The sequence below is a fragment of the Tursiops truncatus genome, chromosome 3 (genome assembly GCF_011762595.2).
Source record: "Tursiops truncatus isolate mTurTru1 chromosome 3, mTurTru1.mat.Y, whole genome shotgun sequence".
In the NCBI taxonomy this organism is placed as follows: Eukaryota; Metazoa; Chordata; class Mammalia; order Artiodactyla; family Delphinidae; genus Tursiops; species Tursiops truncatus.
Window position 1 is genome coordinate 158401286 of NC_047036.1, and position 21362 is coordinate 158422647.

At 47.6% G+C, this 21362-nt stretch overlaps 1 protein-coding gene and 1 long non-coding RNA gene across 2 annotated transcripts; one reads left to right on the forward strand and one right to left on the reverse strand.

Annotated features, from left to right (window-relative positions):
• The first annotated feature begins 11 nt into the window (after positions 1-11).
• Positions 12-4346, forward strand: LOC141278380 (uncharacterized). Its single transcript, XR_012331038.1, has 2 exons — positions 12-320; positions 497-4346. It is a non-coding gene; the product is annotated as an uncharacterized lncRNA (long non-coding RNA).
• A 343-nt stretch (positions 4347-4689) lies between these two features.
• SLC35E1 (solute carrier family 35 member E1) lies at positions 4690-21303 on the reverse strand. The gene is made up of 6 exons (XM_019951191.3): positions 20827-21303; positions 20354-20424; positions 18052-18189; positions 16899-17024; positions 8136-8381; positions 4690-7656 (listed from the first exon to the last, which is right to left on the reverse strand). The coding sequence occupies exons 1-6, from the start codon at positions 21248-21250 to the stop codon at positions 7426-7428; spliced, it is 1236 nt and encodes a 411-aa protein (XP_019806750.1). The 5' UTR covers positions 21251-21303; the 3' UTR covers positions 4690-7425.
• Positions 21304-21362: the final 59 nt, after the last annotated feature.

Here is a 21362-nt window from a genome sequence, read left to right on the forward strand (position 1 = left end):
CGCCGGGAAACCCCGGAAGTGAGGGCACAAGGCGGGAGGGAAGAAGCCGCGCGAGGCCGGGCGCGCAGGAGGGGCCAGCGAAGTGTATGCGCAAGGGCTTTCTCGCGCATGTGCGGAGTGGGCTGTTGTCGTGCGACGCCCAGGAGCTGCTAGAACTGAGCGGACGGCTGTTAGCCGCGGCCGGGGCGTTTTCTCAGCTCAGCGTTGCAACCGGAAGGCTTGGCCGGCCTCGTTCTCCGCGGGACTAGGGAGCCTGGGGTGTTCCTGCCCCGGTCAAGGCCTGTTTCCTCCTCGCGGGGCGGCGGTAAGGAAAATACGAGGTGAGGTGCGTCTGGGCGGCTCCTGGGCCGCGACGCCTGTCACATGCTCCCGGGGCCGCCCGGAGGCAGAAGCAGAACCGGGAGGCTATGGGCTTGGCGGGGATGTAACTGAGCTTATTGAGGTTCAAAAGAGCCTCCCGCTCGATTTCTTTCCCTCGATCAAACGTTTTGATAAGGAAAACTTTAGGGCGAGCGGACCCCACCCGCACCCCCGCCGGCCTCAGACTGAGTGCGCCTCTTTGGGGCTCGTGTGGCTTCTGTGCAGTCATTCAAGCAGCGGGGAAGGAGTGAGCGTCCAGGACCTACGGGTGCTGGGCCTTCTACACTGCGCGTCCGGAGGGCAGGGCGCCATCCTGCAAGATGCATTTACGTTGCATCCAAAACGATGATGGTAAAGATAACGCATGCTAATTGTGGGGAAAATTAACAAGCCGCAGCAAACATTAGGGAAATGTAGACTGTGGACTTGCCCCGTAATGTGACTCTCGCCGTTAACATTAACACTTTAGTTGGCTATACCTCTGTATTTTATGAAAATATATATCTTTGTGTTTTAGATACATTTCTTTTTTGTTGCTACGTAACTTCTGACGCTTATGGATTGTCTCCTGTACGTCAGATATTGCCTTAGACCAGAGGCTGGCAAACGTTTTCTATAAAGGGCCAGATAGCAAATATTTTAGGCTCTTCTGGCCAAGAGCCAAAATTGAGGCTATTGTGTAGTGCTTATATAACCAAAGAGAAGAATGTCCAGAACACTTTTTATTGGTGGAATATAAAATATAGCAATTGAGTACAGTTTAAATAATTTAGGTCTAATGAGAAGAATGGAATGCTTTTCTGGGGATTCCAAGTCAGTCTTTCCTGTCATCAATTGATTGCAAATGTTCACCTGTAAAGACCATTCTTGGTTCACAAAAAGGCAGGTTGGGGCTTCCCTGGTGGTGCAGTGGTGGAGAGTCCGCCTGCCGATGCAGGGGACGCGTGTTCGTGCCCCGGTCCTGGAAGATCCCACATGCCGTGGAGCGGCTGAGCCTGCGCGTCCGGAGCCTGTGCTCCGCAACGGGAGAGGCCACAACAGTGAGAGGCCCGCGTACCACAAAAAAACAACAAAAAAAGGCAGGTTGGATGTTGCTTGTGGATGAAACAATGAACAAGTCAGACCTAAGTTCTTGCTCTCATGAGCCCACGGTCTGGGTAGGCAGAGAGACCCATAGATCAGTAAACAAATATATCATCTCAAAGGTGTTATTGAGGAAAACAGAGGGTGCTAAGACCATGATAAGGGAGGAGGGTGGTGCCTACACTGATAGGGTTATCTGAGAAGGCCCTTGGGCGGTGAGGTTTGCACTGAGATCCCACTCCGGAACCAGCTATGTGAACAGTCCAGGCAGGGGGAATGTTCTGTTTAGTAAATGCTCAGTAATCTGGGTAGTGTGATTTTTCCATGCCAGTAAAGAACTGTATCAAGAAGCTTTAACTTCTGATCCACCACGGATAGATTTCAGAGATAGCACTCGTTTTTGTGAGTTGAAGATACACAGCACTTATCAGATTCTTAACGGGATCTGTGAACCAAAACAGTTACAAATCTGGTCATTTTTAATGACTGCATAGAACAATGTGGTGTGGATTTACCATAATTTTTTGAAGCCAGACACCATGGAGTCTCTTGAGTTGGTTCTACTTTTAAACCACTATTAAAAGTTTTAGTGTATACATAGATCTTGTGGTCAAAGGGTTTGCACTTTTAATGCTGACGTTGCTCAACTGTCCACCAGAAAGGTTGTACACCCATGACTACTGCTATCATACATTCATCTCATAGTGTTTAAAATGCCATTTGAGACTGGATATGTAAGCATCACAAGGCCTCCCCCAGGCTCCTTTCAGTGGGCCAAATCAGAATTCGTTGGTCAGGAGAAAGCAGTAGAGAGAGTTGCTAGAAGTAGAGGCTCCTGCAGACCGACATGGTCTCCAAGGACCTGGGAACAAAACTCTTAAGTAAGCAAGTAAAATGCACCCCCCTTGGTGAGATGAACTTGCTGAGGGGCTCACCTAACAAGGAAAAAGGAAAGAATTTAAAACCCACACACATACCCACTTCGGTCCTGCAAATGTGCTGTGAGGAATTTATCCTAGATTAGAAGCATGTGCAACATTGTGCGCTGCAAACTCATCCCATTAAAATAGTATTTAATGTGCAGCAGTAGGGGTTGGTTAATTGTAGCACATCTTATAATACCATGTACACAGACAGAATCAAGGGATATTTAGTAACAAGGGAAATGTTTCTAGCATATTTTTTTAAAGCAGTTTACAAAATAATATGCACACTATGCCAGTTTTGAAAAAAGTGCATATATCCTCTCCAGCGGCAACTGCTGTGTCCAGCTTCCTGTGTATCTTTTCAGAAATAAACTATTCACAAGCACCTTTATATATCTCAGCAATATATTTTGGAAGTTGTTCTTTATCCCATTCTTTTTGACATCTGTATAGTCTAGATAATTTTTTGGCTTTAATAATTTTTTTCTAACTTAAAAAATATATAGACTATAAAAATATATAGACCAGAAAAGTTGTTACTAAAAAAAGTAGGGGGTTGACTGAGGAAATCTAGGCCCATCTAGACCTATGGTCTCAGTAAAGCAAAGCTTGGTGTGACTGTCACCTCATCTGCAGTAACTGAATCCCATGTGATCAACTAGCTGAAGCCATGGCAGGAGGAATGTCCTGTGGGAACAGAGAAGGTGGTCCTGTCCTGTCCTAGACATGAGCATTCCTTGGGCCTGATCATGTGTCACCAAACGAACTTCTGGTCACAAAGGAGCTGCCCTGGGGAGAGAAAGGAGGAGTCCAGTGTCTGGGAGCAGACATCCCTGAGGAGGGGTTCGGGCTCTGGCATCTGAGCAATGAGGCTGTCCTTAAACCTGGCCCTGCCTGACTTATAAGGCAGTGACACCATCCCCAGCAGAGCCTCTTGAGGCCCTGCTGGAACCACAGCAGACAACTGCAAAGTGACTTGGGTCATCTGGACATCAGGGCTCCTTCAGGGTCTTACTTTAGCAGTGTGGCCGAGGCAACTGAATTGAAAGGATCCCCTTTGATTGCACCAGCTCCTCTTCGGAGTGTATGACAAACGTGAGGAAAAACAAAACCACTCACTTCATTGAGGCTGCTTTGCAGGGCAAAGGGCCCTGGGCTTGGAGTCAGACACTTGGGTTCCAGGCGTGTTCCATGGGCCAAGCCTGACTTTCTCTGTTGCCATTTCCCTCTGTAAAATAGGGCTAATACCTGCCTCTTGGGTCCTGATAGTTAAACAAGCATATATAATATAAAATGTGCAAATAAAATACTCTGTGAATTGAAAATGCAAGCCAAAACATTCCCATATGCCGCTTGAATAATTACCCTGTACTTCCTTTAGCATTTTCTGCCCCGCCTCCAACACAGCACTTGTGTGCTCCTTAGTCACACATCCATAAATTAAGCTGAGTGCTCTGAGGGTAGAAGGCTTACGTATCTGTTTCCTGTACTTGGCACAATATGGCAGTTTTGAAAAAAGTGCATATATCCTCTCCAGAGGCAACTGCTGTGTCCGGCTTCCTGTGTATCCTTTCAGAGATAAACTATTCACAAGCACCTTTATATATCTCAGCGATATATTTTGGTGCTCAGTAAATCACTGAACAAAAGGATTATGAATTAAAAGGATGTGGGCACTTGTTTTAGGAGAAACTCCTACCCATCAACTGTGATTGAAGGAAATTGTCTGTTGGGAGTGGTTTCTGAGTAGTATGGGGGGAAATGGGCTTGGAGGCAGACTTCAGTGTGATCCTGGACAAATGACTTAACCCCTCTGGGCCTCACAAGGTGAAGAGTAATCCTTTGTGGATTGTGTGTGAAAAGCCCACACGTAGCAGGTACTCTGTTGTTCCTCATACAGATGTAAGCACAGCTCTCACAACATTCTTGGATTTTCCATGTTATTCTGTTCAATAAAGGCATGTCATTAACTGTTAAGCTGTGATTCTAGTTTTATCCTACTGGCTCATGAATTCACAAGTCACGTGTTTAAATTTTGGCTTAGAAAAGATAAAAAAGTTGCAATACACCTGAATGTGGGAACCAAGTTGGTTTGCTCTTTCTGCCTCTTACACGTTTTGTTGCTGGGCACACTGACGACAGGGTCACTCAGAAAGGGACCCTCACTGACAAACTGGGACCAATCTTGATTCCCTGGAGACCACCATTTATTTTTGGTAAATGCCAGCCACGAATATACACAGTATCATTCCCACAGAACAGTCTATAGCAAGAAAAGTCCTGAAAACAAGGTGACAATTGAAAAAAGGAATTCACAATGTTCAGATTCTTCAATAATTTAATGTTCTATGTCCTTAAGGCTGTTAGACCTTAAGGTATCCAGGTCTGGTTATGTCCCAGTGATAACAGAGGGCCTGTTGCATGATGTATGCCAAATACACAGTAAAATCCAGAAATTCCAAGTGCTTCTTCATTTGAACCTATTTGGCTTCTCTCCTTTGTAACAGGGGTTTGATTTTCCCAATAATGAATGAATTAAAATAAGGTGCTTAAAAATGCCACACTGAGTCTCAAGATAGTGAACAAACACTATTTAAAAATGCCCTCTGAGCCTCAGTTTCCCCTTCTGTAAAACGAAGGAGTTGGGTTTGAGTTAGTTTTGCAGACCATACCACGGATGGGTGAACTAGCTGTCACAATCCCTGGCAATGAGGAGGTGAGGGGAACCCAGCTGCAAATGTGGATTTGAGAGTGGGGTGGAGGGTTGAGCAAGGGCAGCAAGTGGCTGGAAAACTGGCCTTCAGGAGGTCAGTGTCAGCTTTGAACTTTCAAGTCTCAAAAGTATGTCTTTGTCTTTTGATCTGATGATTTGGTCTAATATGATTGTCTCTCATTCCAGTGTATGTACTCACTGTAGATTTATGTACAGAACTAAATATCCCATTTATTCATGTATAAACCGTAATAAAACCAGTCAGATATTTCCCCTCACCAGCAGATCTTGCACTGGAAAAGGAAAACAAATATACACATTTCAGCAACCTCAGAAATTTCATTAAACCTGCATAGAGGCATAATTCATTTTGGAGTTCAATTATACGTTCAAGAAATCAGTTCCTATCATAAAGACAACTACTGTAATGTCTATGCTGTGCAAAATTATCCCCATTTATTGTGGTTCAACTGCAGACTCTACTGCCTCTGGTGAAGGCACTCAGCAGGTTCTTTTCACAAATAACACCCTTCAGAACGGCCCCTTCCTGTTTTACACAGCATTGTCTCAGAACTTGTGGCCAAAGTAATTCAAAAGCAAGACAACGACAAACAGGGACTCCTTAGGCCAGTGGTACTGAACTCACAGGCCACAAGGGGTTCTTGTGACCTCTCCAGGAGTCGCCCATTCATAAGCTGACAAAAGTGTAACCTCTAAGTACAAAATTCTAATTACCAAAACAAACAGGAGTCAAGCGGTACTTCCTTGAAACAGAACCGTCTCACATGCCAGGAGGTAAAGGGTGACCCGATATCCCATCTGCTGATCAAGCCAAGTGCCTGTTCAAGAGGCCGGGGACAGGGCTGAAGGAAGAAGGCTGCCATCAGCGAAGACCCTCAGAGCCAAGCAAGTGGTCCTTTCCGAGGGCACAGTCTCTAGTGATGCCAGGTGTCCCGACCTGGACCTCAGCACATGGGTTACCCACTAGGGTCGCATAATTTTCCTCGAGTGATTTTGCCAAAACCCAAACTTTTTCTTGACCAAAGACTGATTTGGCAAACGAAATCCTAGCTTGGTGCTTGCCGCTTCACTGGGACATGATTCAGATCCTAATGCAAACACCACAAGAACAGCTAATGGAAATCAGAGCACTGAGCTCTCATCTATGACACGAACTATCGAGATGACATTCTTGATTTATCTCACTTTCAGGGACTGCTCACTAGAAAAGCTAGTGACCAGCTTTTCAAAACACTTCCTTGCTACTAAACGCAGCAATGTGCTGAGACAGGCATCGCCAGCAACTTTTCTTGTTTTTAAATGCTTAAAAACAAAAGGGTTTTCCAACCATAAGCTGATCCTCATGCATCCTGCATCCCCTAAGGGGGATGGGGGCATAAAAGCACAGACAGCTACAAAATTTGCCCTAGGAAAATGCAAGATCCTCATAAAGCCAACATCACCCCCCCAAACATCCTACTAAGTCAGCACAGAAGTGGTGAAAGCTCAAGAAACAAAACAAATATAGAAATAGAGCCTGAAACACTGAACACGATTTCCTCATGATCCTTCTCACAGCCCTGCGTCCCCTCCTCCTTGCTGCTCCGAGAGGAGAGATGCCCTGCTCCACCAACGGAAGAGGGAGCCCAGGAGACAGTGGCCACCTTTCCCTCTGGATCCGGGCACACGCCACCTCTGACTTTTGTGTCAGAATTAGGCTCTAAGAATTCAATGCTAATTACAATAGCTTTGCACTGGGGAACGTTTGCCAGAACTGCAAACAGCCATGGGCTGATCAGAAAGCTGAGTCCATCTTTGTGGCTGGAGATGTTTTCAATAACCGTTACACTCCTCTGCTCCATGGCTGCACCAGTCCTACGCCTACCTGAGCAGTGGAATTAAAGCTGCTAGCCTGTCACCAAGCACCACCCTTGCCACCCTCCCTGCAAACCACCTCTTGCCCACTCCGAGGTCTGTGTCCTTTCCAGAGAGGGTCCTGGCTGTCATCTGGAAAACAGAACAAGAACTCTGAAAAACATGACTTGGGAAGTAAGTCCACACAGAAAGGTAAAAGCCGGACGAGATTTCCATATGGCGACGCAGCCCTCAGAAGACAGACTCCAGGAAGAAAGGGCATGAAACACCGGAGCTCGGGAGCAGTGGTCCCCACTGCAGGGACGGCGTCCTGCTGCCCCCAGGGGGCCGGGAACCCCAGGGTCTTCTGATGGTTCTGCACCATCCCCCCTTGGCCGGGTTGTACATTCACTGGTTGTCAGAAGTTTCTGGTACTGCTGGGGGGTAAGAGGGAGGATTGGCAGAACGTCCTGCCCTGGTCGCTAGACTCTACACGTCGTAACGGTTCAAAGTGTACGAGTTTGGGTAGCTCTGCCGGCTGTACTGGAAGTGATCTGTCAAGATGTTGTTGCGGCCGTACTGATAGTCCCCGTGCTGGGGGAAGAGAATGCCGTTGTGGGGCTTCTCCAGGGCGCTCCGATGATGCTCCTTACTGCTCAGGTCCCCTGTCGTGACGGGGAGGAGGTGCTTCCGGGCTTGCTGATTCGCATCATACTTGGTCTGCGAGGTCAAGAGAGCAGTGAGACCACTGGCTCCTTGTCCAGGACACGCACAGAGGACAGAGGGGAGCTCGAGATTCACAGCCAAGCAGCCTTCAAGGCCAACACAAGTGTCATCCCTAGCGGGGCTGGGCATGGCCAGTGAACTGTTACTGGACCGGCCCTACCTGTCAGCCATCCCACAGCCTTACATCGGAACAAACAATCTTCGCAAGGAGGGAGGGAAATTCCTGATAAAGCCTCAGTAGACCCGAGAGCCACACTGGACTGAGGCATGAGCCTGGGGTCATCTACACAGGAAAAGGAAGCCCTGGGCAGAGGGGGCTGAGCGTAGACCATAAACCAGTCAGTGGCAAAGCTGGCAGCTGGAACCCGGGCCTCTTAGTTCCTGGTGAGGCCCCTTCCATTCCCCGCCCCGGCCAACTCTTGGTAGACTCCCTGGGCGTCCCGGGGGACAGCCTCCCCCCACCCCAGACTCACCTTGTTGTACAGAAAGACTCCCAGGATGGCCGTCATCATGCCCAGGACGTTGGTGCTGGTGACTGGGTTTCGCAGCATGATCAGGGACACTGTGATGACCATGATTCTCTTGGTGGCGTTGGCGACCGAGTAGCTCAGAGGGCTGATGAGGTTGAGGATGCTGAAGGCAATCACGTTCTGGGCAAAGTTACAGAAGCCACTGACAGCCAGGAGCAGAAGCATCCAAGGCCACTGGGACACATAGGTCTACAGAGACGGGGGAGCGAGAACAGCACTGCGGTCACACGCTTGCCCTGGCAGGGGGGGTGACACACAGCGGCTTATCAGGGTCACACATTCGCTGGGGAACAGACCCAGGTGGGTCATCATGTGATACCAGGTGCTTTATCTATACAACCTCTGACCTTCACGACACTCTGCATGGAGCAACAATAATAATGATCACCACCCTTTCCTGCTGAGGAAGCGGAGGTTCGGGGGGACATCAGCTACCCAAGGGGTGCAGAGTATGACACAAACCAAAGCCTTCCCTCATCCCTGTCCAGTGAGGGCCGGGGCTCTGGGTTAGCAGAGCGAGGTCTGCATTCTGGACATCACCTCAGTCTGTTTGGGCTGCTAAGACAAAATACCACAGGCTGAAGGTGCTTACAAACAACAGATGTTTATTTCTCACAGTTCTGGAGGCTGGAAGTTCAAGATCAAGGCGCCAGTAGATTCCGCATCTGGTGAGAGCCCTTTTCCTGGTTCAGGGTGGCACCTTCTCACTGGGCCCTCACATGGCGGAAGTGGTGAGGGAGCTCTCTGGGGTCTCTCATAAGGGCATGAATCCCATTCATGATGGCTCCACCCTCATGACCTAATCAGCTCCCAAAGGCCCCACCTCCCGACACCATCACACTGAGAGTTAGGCTTCAACACATGAATTTGGTGGGGGGTGACAGACATTTAAACCACAGCAGACATGATGCATTGTATAAAATGGGGAGGTCCTGGGAAGGCAGCCTCTGGGTGTGTGAAGACCCTCCCCTCCCCGCCCAAGGCTGGGAGCCAGAGGCTCTGGGTCTGCCCCATTGCTGGGAACCCCCCCGGGCAAGCTGCTCGACCTCTCTGTTTCCTTCATCTATGAAATGGGAAAGATTGACCCCTGATAAGTCCACACAACGCTGCTGCTATGAAGATCAAATGCAATCATGGCTTTGAAAGTGCTTTAAAACAATCCCAAGGCCAAACAAACAGGAGGTGATGCTATCGTCAAAATTTTAGTTACCATTTGACCCTCACCAGAAGTAAGCTACCCTAATGAAGGGGGTCCAGAAGAAACCACAACTAGCAGACGTCGGGGCCACAGAACTCCTCAAAGAGCCTGGGCTGATCCCAGGCCAGTTCCCAGGCTGCTCTGGCCTTTGACAGAGGAGGATGCAGCTGGGTCCGCCCAGGACAGTGGTGTCTAGTGGCCCTGCCAGGATGGGAGCTGCAGCAATCTTAGGGCAGCGGCCTGATTCTATCTCTACCACCCTCTGATAGGGAACGATCACGTAGTCCTCTTAAAGGTGAGGGAGATCTGAGTAGGCGACCTGCTCAGAATTGCCCAGAACGTTGCCCTAGTTGGGATAATAGCCTCTGTAAGGCATGTGAGCCCACCAGCACGCCTTCAGGGTGAGCTGGCCTGTTCTCCCAGCAGTTCTTCCCTGAGGTGACCCATATGGACTTCCAAGCTATTTTTACAAGGCAGCCAGCTTGCAAAGATATCTATCTTGCAGGAAAGGAACCCAGGCAATCCAGCTTTTTAAAAGAACTGACATAACAATAAAGTCAAGTGTTTCTTCCTCCCGGTGGAATTGACGCATGTAGCCAACACTGCAATCAGGATTCAGAACAGCTCCATCACCCCATAACACTCCCCAGGGCTTCTTTGTGCAAACCCCCTCCCCCAACCCAGGCAACCACTGCTATGTTCCTCATGATAGGTTCATCTTTTGGAGACTGTCCTATAAATGGAATGATACAGCATGGAACCTTCTCAGACAGGTTTCTTTCATTCAGCATAATGCCTCTAACCGCCCCCCCGCCCAAGTTGTTGTAAGGGATGACAGTTGTTATTGCTGAGAAATGTTCTGCTGTACAAACATACCGAAGTTACCTTAACCATTCACCCGTTGAGTGACATTTGGGTTGTTTCCAATACTTTGTGATCATGAATAGAGTTGCTATAAACATTCATGTACAGGCTTCTGTGTGAATGTGAATTTCATTTCTAGAGTAAATACCCAGGAGTGAGACTGCTGGGACATATGGTCAGTGTATGTTTAACTTCAGAAGAAACTCCCAAATGTTTTCCAGAGTGGCTGCATGACTTTGCACTTGCTCCAACGATATATGAGAATTCCAGTTGTGGCCCAGCCTCGACAAACATGGTACTGCCAGTACTTTTCATTGTAGCCACCCTACTGGATACGAAGTAGCACCTCATCTTGGTTTTAATTTGCTTTTCCCTAATGACTAATGATGTTGAACATATTTCACATGCCATCTGTACAATCACGATGGTGAAGTTCAAGTCTTTTGCCCATTTTTAAACAAGTTGTTTTCCTACTATTGAATTTTGAGAGTTCTTCATATATCCTGAACATAAGTCCTCTGTCAGTATCGCATTGGCAAATATTTTTTCCCAGTCTGTAGCTTGTCTTTCTTTTGCTTAATAGTGTATTGGAAAGCGAAAGTTTTTAATTTTGAGGAAGCCCCCATTTACCAATTATTTTCTTTATGGACTTTGCTTTTGGTGTAATGTCTAAGAACTAATCCCAAGTCGTGAAGATTTTTCTTCTGTTTTCTTCTAAAGGTTATCATTTTTGCTCTTAAATTTAAGTCTAGAGTACATTATGAATTAAATTTTGTATAATGTGTGAGGTTGAAGTCAAGCCTCAGTTTTTGCTTATGGATGTCCAATTGTTCCAACACCATTTGTTAAAGAAACTATCCTCTCTCCATTGAATTGCCTTTGAACCTGCATCAAAGATCAGTTACCCATATTTGTGAGTATAAGTTCAAACTGCCTATTCTGCTCCACTGATCGATGTCTCTCTCCACCAATATCCATACCTTTATACTAAGCCTTCAAATTATGTAGTGTGATTCCTCCAACTTTATTCTTCTCTCTCAAACTTATTTGGCTATTCCAGTTCTCTTGCCAGTCAATGTATGTAAATTTTCCAATCAGCTTTTCTATATTAAAAAATTTTTAATATATATAGGTATATATCTATCTCCATGTATACACACACCCACAGATAGATTAGTATCTCAACTTTTTTTTCATTTACACCTTTGACAAGGAGAAAAATTAAAATTTAAGTAGTGATTTATAGTTGAATTAATACTAAAGAATAAAATTTTGTTGGGTATAGAGAATTTTATTTTGTCCTTTCAAATCTGTATTTCTTTTTCTTGTCTTGTTGCCCTGGCTACGATGTCAAGTATGATGTGGAATATGCATGTTGAAAGTAAACATCTTTACCTTATTCCTGAACTTAGGGGGAAAAGCCTTCAATCTTTCATCATTATGATGTTAACTATATATGCCCTTGATCAAGTTGAGGTAGTTTCCTTCTATTTCTAGTTTGTTGACTTTTTAAAACTCATGACTGGATGTTGGACTTTGTCAAATGCCTTTTCTGCATCAGTTGGTATGAATACATGATTTTTGTTAGACTATTATAGTAGATTACACTGACTGATTTTCAAGTATTGAATTAGCTTTGCATTCTTGATTGAAATCCCACTTTTTCATAGTGTAGCATGGTTTTTATATATCACTGCATTTGATTTGTTCTAATACTTTGTTAAGAACTTTTGCCTCCGTGTTCATGAGGGATTTTGGTCTTTTTCTTGGTTTTGTTATGAGCCAAAGGTGTTCCTTTCCTTTTCTGTTTTCTGGAGGAGATTGTGTAGAACTGGTGTTTATTTTTCCTTAAGTGTTTGGTAGAAATTACCAGTAAAACCATCTGGGCCTGATGACTTCTTTTTAGAAGGTTTTAAACTACGAATTCAATTTCTTTAATAGCTCTGAGACTCAGGTTATCTTTTTCATCTTGAGTGGGTGTGTTTTGATAGTTTGTGGTTTATGAGGAACTGGTCTATTTCATCTATTGTTGAATTTATGTGTATAGAGCTGTCAGTAGTATTCTTATGGTTTTAAGGTCTGTGAGTTCTGCAGTGCTATTCCCTCTTTCATTCCTCATATTTGTAGTGTCTTCTCTCTCTCTCGTTTTTGGTCAGTTTTGCTTAAGTTGAAAAAAATTTTTTTCTCCCTTGAGACTTCGTCTTTGGCCCAGGGATTATTTAGAAATGTGCTGTTTAATTTCCAAGTGTTTGGAGATTTTTTCATTACCTTTCTGTCATTTACTTCCGATTTCATCATGATCAGAGAATATATTTCGCATGTTTCCTATCCTTTTGTTAAGGTTTGTTTTGTAACAAAGAATATGATCTTGGTGAATGTTCCACATGTACACTTGAAAGAATGACTATTCTGCTGCTCTTGGGTAGCGTATTCTGGAAATGTCAATGAGACATCCAGTTGGTTGACTGTGGCATTCAGTTCTTTATTCTTGCTGATTTTCTATAGTTCTGTTGATTTTGAAGATTCTATATTTGCTGGATATAATCTGTTGATAGTTCCTTAGTGTCAGTACTTTAAAAAAAATGTTATTCTACTTTTGCTTTTCATTGTTTCTGACGAGAAACCCGCAGTCATCCAAACTGCTGTTCTATAAATACTGCATCGTTTTTCTCTGGCTGTTTTCAAAGATTTTTTCTTTGTCTTTTCATCTTTTTCTCTCTGTGGTTTCAACTGGATAATTTCTATTGATTTATCTTCAAGTTATGGACTTTCCTCTGTCACCTCCATTCTGCTTAGCCCATCCAGTGAGTGTTTAAGCTGTTCCTTCCATTCTGGAACTTCCATCGGTTCTATCTATCTTCTGTTCTTCCCATTTGTTTCAAGAGCATTCTTGGAGCATGATTATATATCATTGCTTTAAAGTCTTTGTCCAATAATTCCAACATCTGGGTCATCCCAGTGTTGGCATCTGTTGATTATCTTTTCCCACAAGACTTGAAATTTTCCTGGTTCTTCATATGCCAAGTAATTTTGGATTACATCCTGGACAGTTAGAACATTATAAGACTGTAGGTCTCATTTAAGTCCCATGGGGAACGTCAATATTTGGTTTTAGCAGACTCAGTTGGGTTCGGGCTACAAGCTTGAGCAGCCTCCTGTGGGTTGTGGTTCCAATGTCAGTTCTGTTTTCAAAGCCTTTTCAGTGGTACACAGCTCTGTCCTGAGTGTGCTCTACCCAGTTGTCACTCTTGGTCCTGGGTAGTAGTCTATCCTGTCTTTGTATGCTGCTAGGATCAGATTCCCACGTGTGCAGCTCAGGAGTGGGCCCAGGATTTCATGTTTTATGAGGTCACTTTCTCTGGGTTCCTCCTCTCCATGTCTCCTTGGTACTTTATGGTTTCTGAGGGCTCCCTCTTTCAGTCCTCCAGTCAGAAAGTTGGAATTAATTACCCCATTCTGCTGTGTCTTTCCCACAACTGCACCTCCTTTCGGGGGCCAAGCAGTGGGAGGATGAAGGGAGAAAAAAAATGCAATGGGGCTAATCCCATCCTTTGACTGCAGAGGGAGGCTGCCCCCCTCAGCATCTCAGGTGCCCGTGGGACCTGCTGCCGCCACTACCATGGGATTGCTGGGGGCCTGGGATGCGAGAGAACAAAGGAAACAGAGAAAATGGGGGATTTCCTCTACTCTCTCTGAACATCAGGAATCTCCTTTCCCCGTCTGCAAGCCAGCATAGAGGGCTTTTGACTCTCTTCTTCCCCAGTGCCCACTTCTGCATTTCCGGCTGCCTTGAGTCCAGGCTGGAGACACAGGAGGCAAAAGAAAGGCAAACTCACAGATGGCTCAGTGGTACTTTGCAATCTGGCTTTTTCTACCAGCCTGCCTGCTCCCATTTACTTTCCAGTTTTCAAATACCTGTTTCACACATCGTGTCCAAACTTTAAAACTAGGCTTCCTGCTCCCAAGTCTGGTGATCCGTGCCTGGCTTCAGCTGAACTGTTGGCATCAGGGCTGGGCGTGTCTGGGAACTGCCCTCTGTAGCCTTTCTTGGTAACATGGCGAATAGCAGGCCCCAGCTGATATTCTCCAACCTGAACCTCCTTCCTCCTACTATGGAGCGCCACACTGGAACAGAGCTAACTCACCTGGCTGAGAGACACAGGGCAGAGAGGAGGAGCCCCGACAGGAACCCCGCCTTCAGGCGGCAGCACTGTGGACTACTGCATGCTCCTAGGGCTGCTGTTAAAACGCACAAGGTCCCCATCAAGGTAAAAAATAGATGGCCTCAATGAGAAAAACTAGAAGAAAACCGAAAAATATCCAAAATACAAGAGAAACGCAAAGCAAAGAGAGCAGACAAAAAAATAAAAGAGAGAGAGCAGAGCAAAGCCTACGTATACCTGTTTGTGTGTATACACACAGACCCCAATGAGTTGTAACAGGACAGTGTAACCGAACTGAAGCCAAACCTATAGACAATACTATGCAGTCAATAAAAGGAACAAAAAAGACCTAACAGGTCAGTATGGGGTGATCTTCAGGACATGTCATTGAGTGAAAAGAGCAAGGCACTCTTTCCTAAGTATCTAAAAAGCCACTTTTTGTGTAAGGAGGAGGTAGGTATGAACACACTTGGCCCTCAGTATCTGTGGGGCGTTGGTTCCAGGAGCCCCCAATCTGAGGATGCTCAAAGTCTCTCATATAAAATGGCGTAGTACAATTTATAGTCGGCCCTCCGTATCTGTGGGTTTCACATCTGCAGATTCAACCAACCTCGGATGAAAATTTTGATCCTCGGTTGAATACGGGGACTCGAAACCCATGGATATGGAGGGCCAACCGTATATAGAAATTTGCTTATGTCTGCGAAAAGAAACACTGAGAGGGTAAACCAAGATCATAAAAATGGCTACTTATAGGGGTCGGCAGTGGGGAGGCAACAGGGACTGAAGTTAGACTTCTTTGAATAAACCCTGTCATATCATTTGGGTTTGGAAATATAAAGGTTTGATATATTCAGTGAGGAAAAAAAATTGCCTAGAAATTGAAAACAAATGGAAGTAAAGGAACCCAAATGCACAAGAAGTTGGTGACAGAGGCACATTGTGAAAACAATTATTTCAAGTGCCCTTAGAACACAGTATTCCAGTTGTACGTCTGTAACGAAACCTGTTTTAAGGACAGACAGAGCTGCCAAGAAATCTTTACTGTTTCTCTGTACGCTATCTGCAGTTGCCTGGTAGGGAGTCTCACTCTGAAGCAGTTATATGTGTGTACAGTAGAATCACGTATGAACAGTTTCCGTAGTGTATTGCGAATGAGAAACGTTGTGAGAAACCAAGTGTACCAGGAAAGACACACACACGCAAAATCAAAGCAGTAATAAATGCTGCAATGTTAAACTGGACTTAGAATGAATCAGGATAAGCTCTCCCCTCCACCACCAGATACGTCTTTCCTGGTTTTTTACTGCCAAGTCTTAAAAACAATGACAACCCAACAGCAGTGAGCACACGTGGCACTGAGATGGTATCTCTAAACACGAATCTCTCTCTGCTAAAAGCAACCCGGGTCCCTGAAGGAGTGGCTGATTGCAGGTCTGGGATGGGAGGCGCACAAGATGAGGGAGGACGTCCTGTGGGGCCAAAAGTTACCCAAGGCTGATATGTGCTATCAGAAGGGCAGGGAGCCAATAAGAAGGACTCCATCAGCCCAGACAAGATACTCTGAATATTTAACAAAATAACACATACAACTGACAAACACAAGTTCACAATGATACTGAAAAGTAAATAAATCAAAGAACCCTCCTTCACCCAAAAGAAACCCTCAACTCCCTGGTTAACACTCCCTGGCTTTCTTTACTTTGAAAACTGGTAACTAGAAGGAAACTGCTTTTCGTGCACTGTACTTTCAGGTAACAAACTAGTTCCAGCCTATGATGGAAAGTTCTTCACAGAAACATTACAGCTAATCAACATGGAAGGGAAGTTAGAACACAGAGCCACAGTTGCCTCACCTGGAAACCAGAGATAACCTCCACTACATCCATAGGTGGTGGTAGGGATTAAAGACCAATGTCAAGAATCCAGTCAGACCTCATTAAGCCCTAATAAACACTGACTCCACCTAACTGGGGCCTGGAAGAACCTCCTTCTCATCACTGTCACCTGCATTAGTTTCTAGCACATTCTCTGGAGGCTGGTCCTGTAGGTGGTGGGAAGATGCTCTTTCCTGTGCCTAGAGAGCTATGGATACATCTGGTGCCAATGGAAGTGCAGAGATGACACCAAGAAAGGACTCGAGCAGTGCAAGCACAGTTTCCAAAAGGCAAAGTGAGATCTGAACCAGACTGTCAAGATGGGAAACTTGCTTGTGCTTGTTTTCTTCCTTGAATGTACTGGCACAAATGCAGCAGCTATCAGCAGCTAGGATCTAGCATGCATGACAGAGAAGGAAATGCACAGGCAGCCTTCTTGCTCAACTGCAAGCGGTGTGAGTCATCAAAGGGCTGAGGGCTAAAAGGGCTGCCTATCAGAGGCCTCAGATGCCCCAAAGTCAACACAGAGGCGTAACCCCCTGACAAAGGGCCTACTTTGGAACCAGTTAAGAAAAGGCCATGTTCTTGACACAGGCCAACTCACCAGGTCGCTGCTGACCAGGAAAGCCGAGAGGTCCACCAGGACCCACGTGGGGATCATAAAAAAGACGGCATGGCAGCCCAAGATGTTCAGCAGCCGGAGATGGTGGATCCTTGAATCTCTTAATACCTGAAGGGAGAAAACCTCTTTAAAGGCTGATCGAAACTATTAAGTGGCAAGAGGGGCTCCGCTTACCCAGGCCCCAAACATGGTGACTGTACATTAACTCTGACATCTGACCTTGACTGCCAAACCTGAAAGTGCACCTATGACGAGACACACAGCCCACGTCCAAAACAGGCACGATGTTTCGTACATGAAGGATGGAGAAAAGAAACAAAACAAAACAAAACAAAAACAAAAAACACCGACACTCAATGCTGGTGAAGCTACAGTAAAACAGGCACTCTGAAGTGGCACTGGTTAATGTCTAAATTGGCATAAAGTATATCAAGAGCCATAAACATCTCATACCCTCTGACCCAAGAACTGTAAACCTATCCAAAGGAAATAACCTGAGAGACAGAAAAATGTTATGCACCAAGACGTTCATTACAATATTATTTATAGTGAATAGCTGGAAATAATCTGCGTCTGCAACAGGGAAACTGACTGCGTTACTTGTGACACCTGAAAAGATGTGATTATTACTGGAGTTAGGAGCAATAACTTTCAATGATATGGGAGCATGCAGTGTTGCAATAATAAATGAACGAAGCAGAATTTGAAAAGTATGTATAATATTACAACTCTAAGAACTGTGCAGGAAAAAACTCTAGCATTAATAGTAGTTCTCCTTAGGGGACAGCACTGCGACTTTCCTCAGTAAAGAGGAAACCCTGCGGCAGAGGGCAGGTCTCTCTTGATTCTTTGTCTCCAGCACCTACTGTGGTGCCTGGCACACAGTGGGTGCTCAATAAGTTTTCTGATTTCTTTTCATTGGGCTTTTCTCCATTTTTTCACATTGAATGTAGGCGAACTTTATAATAAAAAAACAAAAAAGCTATTTAAAAACCAAACAAATAGAAAACCAGCAGAAGGGCAACAGGATTTGTTTTGTTCCAACACCGAAGAAATCCCTACTTGGCCACTTTTTTTTAGATGCCACCCGCACACCCCTGCAACACCAGGTGCACCCTGGATGGCACCCAAATACCTTTTTGGAGAAAATATTCTGAAGCGAGAAGCACAGTGTGGCAGCAAGGGCACTGACAAGCCCCCACATGTCGAAGGACAACTCCGTGACAGTGGCCAGCAGGACGCCGCTGATGATGGGGATGAGTGACAGGTACACCTGTGAGAGGAGGGCAGGAGGGGCTGATGGGCCAGGGTTGAGCTGGGCCACCCAACACAGATGACCAGAGGAAAGCCTCAGCTGCTGTCTTTTCCCTCCCCAAAAGGACACTGCCTACCCCTTTTAACAACCGTGTTAGCCACGACAGTGATGCTCTAGGGGGCGCTGAGGGGGGTAGGACGCAGATGGTTCTCGGAGTACCTGAGGGCAGGGCTGTATCACTGTGGGTGGCCCCACCCCCTATACCATCACCCCCATTAAGAGCCACAAACCAGGGCTGGTCTCAATAGGATCTATCCAGCTGCTGCCACCAACACACCAGGGTCTGAAACTTTCAATCGTCTGAAAGGCTGGCCGGGTCCCTCTTATTTTGGGCTCTTCCAACATGCAGTTATCCCTGGTAGGGACACTCCCCCGACACCTTCTCCAGCTGGAGACCTCCTTTCCCTTCAGGTGTCAGTTCACAAACACAAGAACTTTCCCTGACTCACCTCCCCCTAGATGCTGTCAGTTTCCTCTGCTGTGTGTTCCAGGGAATAGCGCTCTCCATTCACTATAAGCGCCCTTTACATTGTCTGCGTCCCTGCACTCGCTTAGGGCAGCTCCTTGTTCACTGCTCCTGGTGCCCAGCACACGGCAGGCAACCCAGTAACTGCTGGCCGAAAGAACGAGTAGCGAGTGCCATGATAGGGGGCCTTCCAGAAGGCTCAAGCTTTCCAGGGCCTAGGGCAAGGAATGGCCCTGGAACTCTGGTGGCTAAAATGGGATCCATTCCCCACACTTAGCTCTTCTTACTCCTGGCTCATCCTTCTACAAAGGATACTCTTAAAGCACTTGGGAGACTTTAGGAGGGGGTGGTGAGGCTTCCACCCCACCAACGCCCACACACAGGGCCGAGGGAAGCCTCTGAATTCCAGAATTCCTGCTCCCCCCACTACTGGCTGTCGCCCTCAGGCTCTCCCTTTTGAAGTCCCATTTCTTCCCCAGAGATCAGGAATGATTACCCAGCTTATCCAAACAGGGTGGGGCCACACTTACTCTATCATTATCCTTAGTCTCCTGCCTAAGCCATTCCCCTGTCTTTCCTCTCTGTGTAAGGTTCTGGCTTCCCGCCCAAGCCGGGTACAATGTCCCTTACAACAGGAAACCTGATAAACACAATGTGATATGGAGAGATGCAGCCGCACACCTCTCAGGCAACTCCTGACCTGGGGAGACAAGTCACACCTGACGTCACCCTGCGGGTGGGCTGCAGAGCGCGCCCAGATCTTGCAGGGGAAAAGACTGGCTGAAAGAAAACATCAGCCAGAGGTGGCCCCATTTCTATAAGCTGATCCAGGGCACCGCCGTTCTAAGTTACATAAAATACAGGATGCCAGAAACCAACCACATAGGAAAGAGGAGCTCTGTCCAGCATGAAATGGATTCCAGCTGGGACAACAGGAGTCCCACTTCCACTTAAGGACACAGGGAAAGGCTGTCTCTGGCTGACTCCACAGCTTCTCTCCCTCCAAGCCAGGAAATACCCAGGCCTGGCATCTTGAACAGACCCTGAATTGTGCCCGGAGCATCTTCCCTATGCAGCCCTGGGTTCTGCGTGTTGTTTTCACTTCCATTCCCAGACATTCACAATTCCTGGCTGTTTTTATTGTGAAGACTTTGCTGGGCTTTGCCAAAATCGGACTCCTCTGACTAGCATTTCACTTCTGACCCCAGAAGTCCCAACCTGATCGCTATCTCTTGCAAAGATGTGAAACTCTGTCAGAGTTCCGTTCCAGCAAGGAGTCGGATGTTCCAAGGGTGTTCCAACCCTGACCCCACTGGAGGGGCATGGGGTGTCTGGTCAGGATGGGACCAAGTTATCCAAGTTGCCTACCAGCAACCCCAGGTAGGTAATCAAAACAGGAAGGAACTTGAGATGGATGGCAGCATCCTGAGATCACCCAACAGAGACAACTCAGGAACACACACCCCACACACCACTGCCCCCAGGGTGATTCCAGAACATTAGCAGCAAAAGAGCCACCAGAGGTCTCTAAGCTGACTTCCTTCCTTGACAGGAAGCCAGGCAGCCTGCAGGCCAGGAACCTGGACCACGTCACCAGCTGGGCAACAGCCGGAAAGCCCTTGGGGCCCCCACTGGCCCAGAGCCCTCCTGGGTTACCTTGGTGCTCTGTTTCTCCTTCATGATGATCCGGGACAGGAGGACCACCCAGATGGGCATGGTGGCCTTGACTGCAAAGAGAGGCAAGGGGCGTTCAGGGAGCTGTTCTAGTCCCAGAACCCACCCTGGGACTCTGTCCCAACTCCACTGGAGGGGCGGGAAGGCTTGGCAGCCCCTCAACCTGCTTCAGCTCTTCTATTTCTGTGGGCCTTCCCCCTAACCCAACAGTTCTGATCCGCCCTGCTCAGCTCCCAGCATTCTTCTCAGCCCCTTCCTTTCCCGAGACCCCTGTGCGTGTCCCTCTCTTGCTAAAAGCTTTTGGCGGCCTCCAGCGCCTTCCGGACATTAGCTGACTTCTCAGCCCGGCATTCCTGACCGTCGACTGCACCCCGGCCAGCGCGCTCCTACCCAAGAGCCGAAGCCCCAGGCGGCGTGCCCCGGCCGCCTTCCCCTAGGCCAGGTTTGGCACCCACCGGTGTGCGCGTAGGACACGGGCACCTTCCAGATGCTGACGTGCGCAGACACTGACGCGAAGTACTTGCCGAAGGCGAGCGGCAGCACGTAGCGCGGGTAGAAGCGCGGTGGCAGGAGCGGGCCCGGCGACTGATGCGGACCGGGCCCAGGGCCCGAGACTGGCGGCGCCGGGGGCACGCGCCAGGCGCGGAGCAGAGGCGGGAGCCCCGCGCACAACGCCAGGATGTGGCACAGCGACACGGTCACGGGGAACGGGAAGGCGCTCAGGATCACCTTGTTGACTACATTGCCCCCCGCGCTCAGCGCGTACCACAGCAGGCACAGCGCCGCCACCCGCGCGCCCTCGCGCGCCCCGCCGCTGCCGCCCGCGGCTCCTGGGCCCCCGGCGCCAGCGCCCACTCCCACCGCCGCCGCCACCGCCATCCTCCCCGAGCACCCACCCCTTCCCGCCCGTCCGACGGCCCGACGCCGGGCGGGGGTGGGGCCGGACGGGAGCGGGAGCGCCAGCCAACGCCGCTCCCCATTGGCTGCCACC

Coding starts and splice junctions, on each gene's coding strand:
- SLC35E1 (XM_019951191.3), bottom strand. CDS start 21,250: ATGGCGGTGGCGGCGGCGGTGGGAGTGGGCGCTGGCGCCGGGGGCCCA. Junction 17,025..18,051: donor AGAATATTTTCTCCAAAAAG/GTATTTGGGTGC, acceptor TTCTCCCTTCAG/GTATTAAGAGATTCAAGGAT. Junction 8,382..16,898: donor TCCTGGTCAGCAGCGACCTG/GTGAGTTGGCCT, acceptor CCGTCTCTGTAG/ACCTATGTGTCCCAGTGGCC.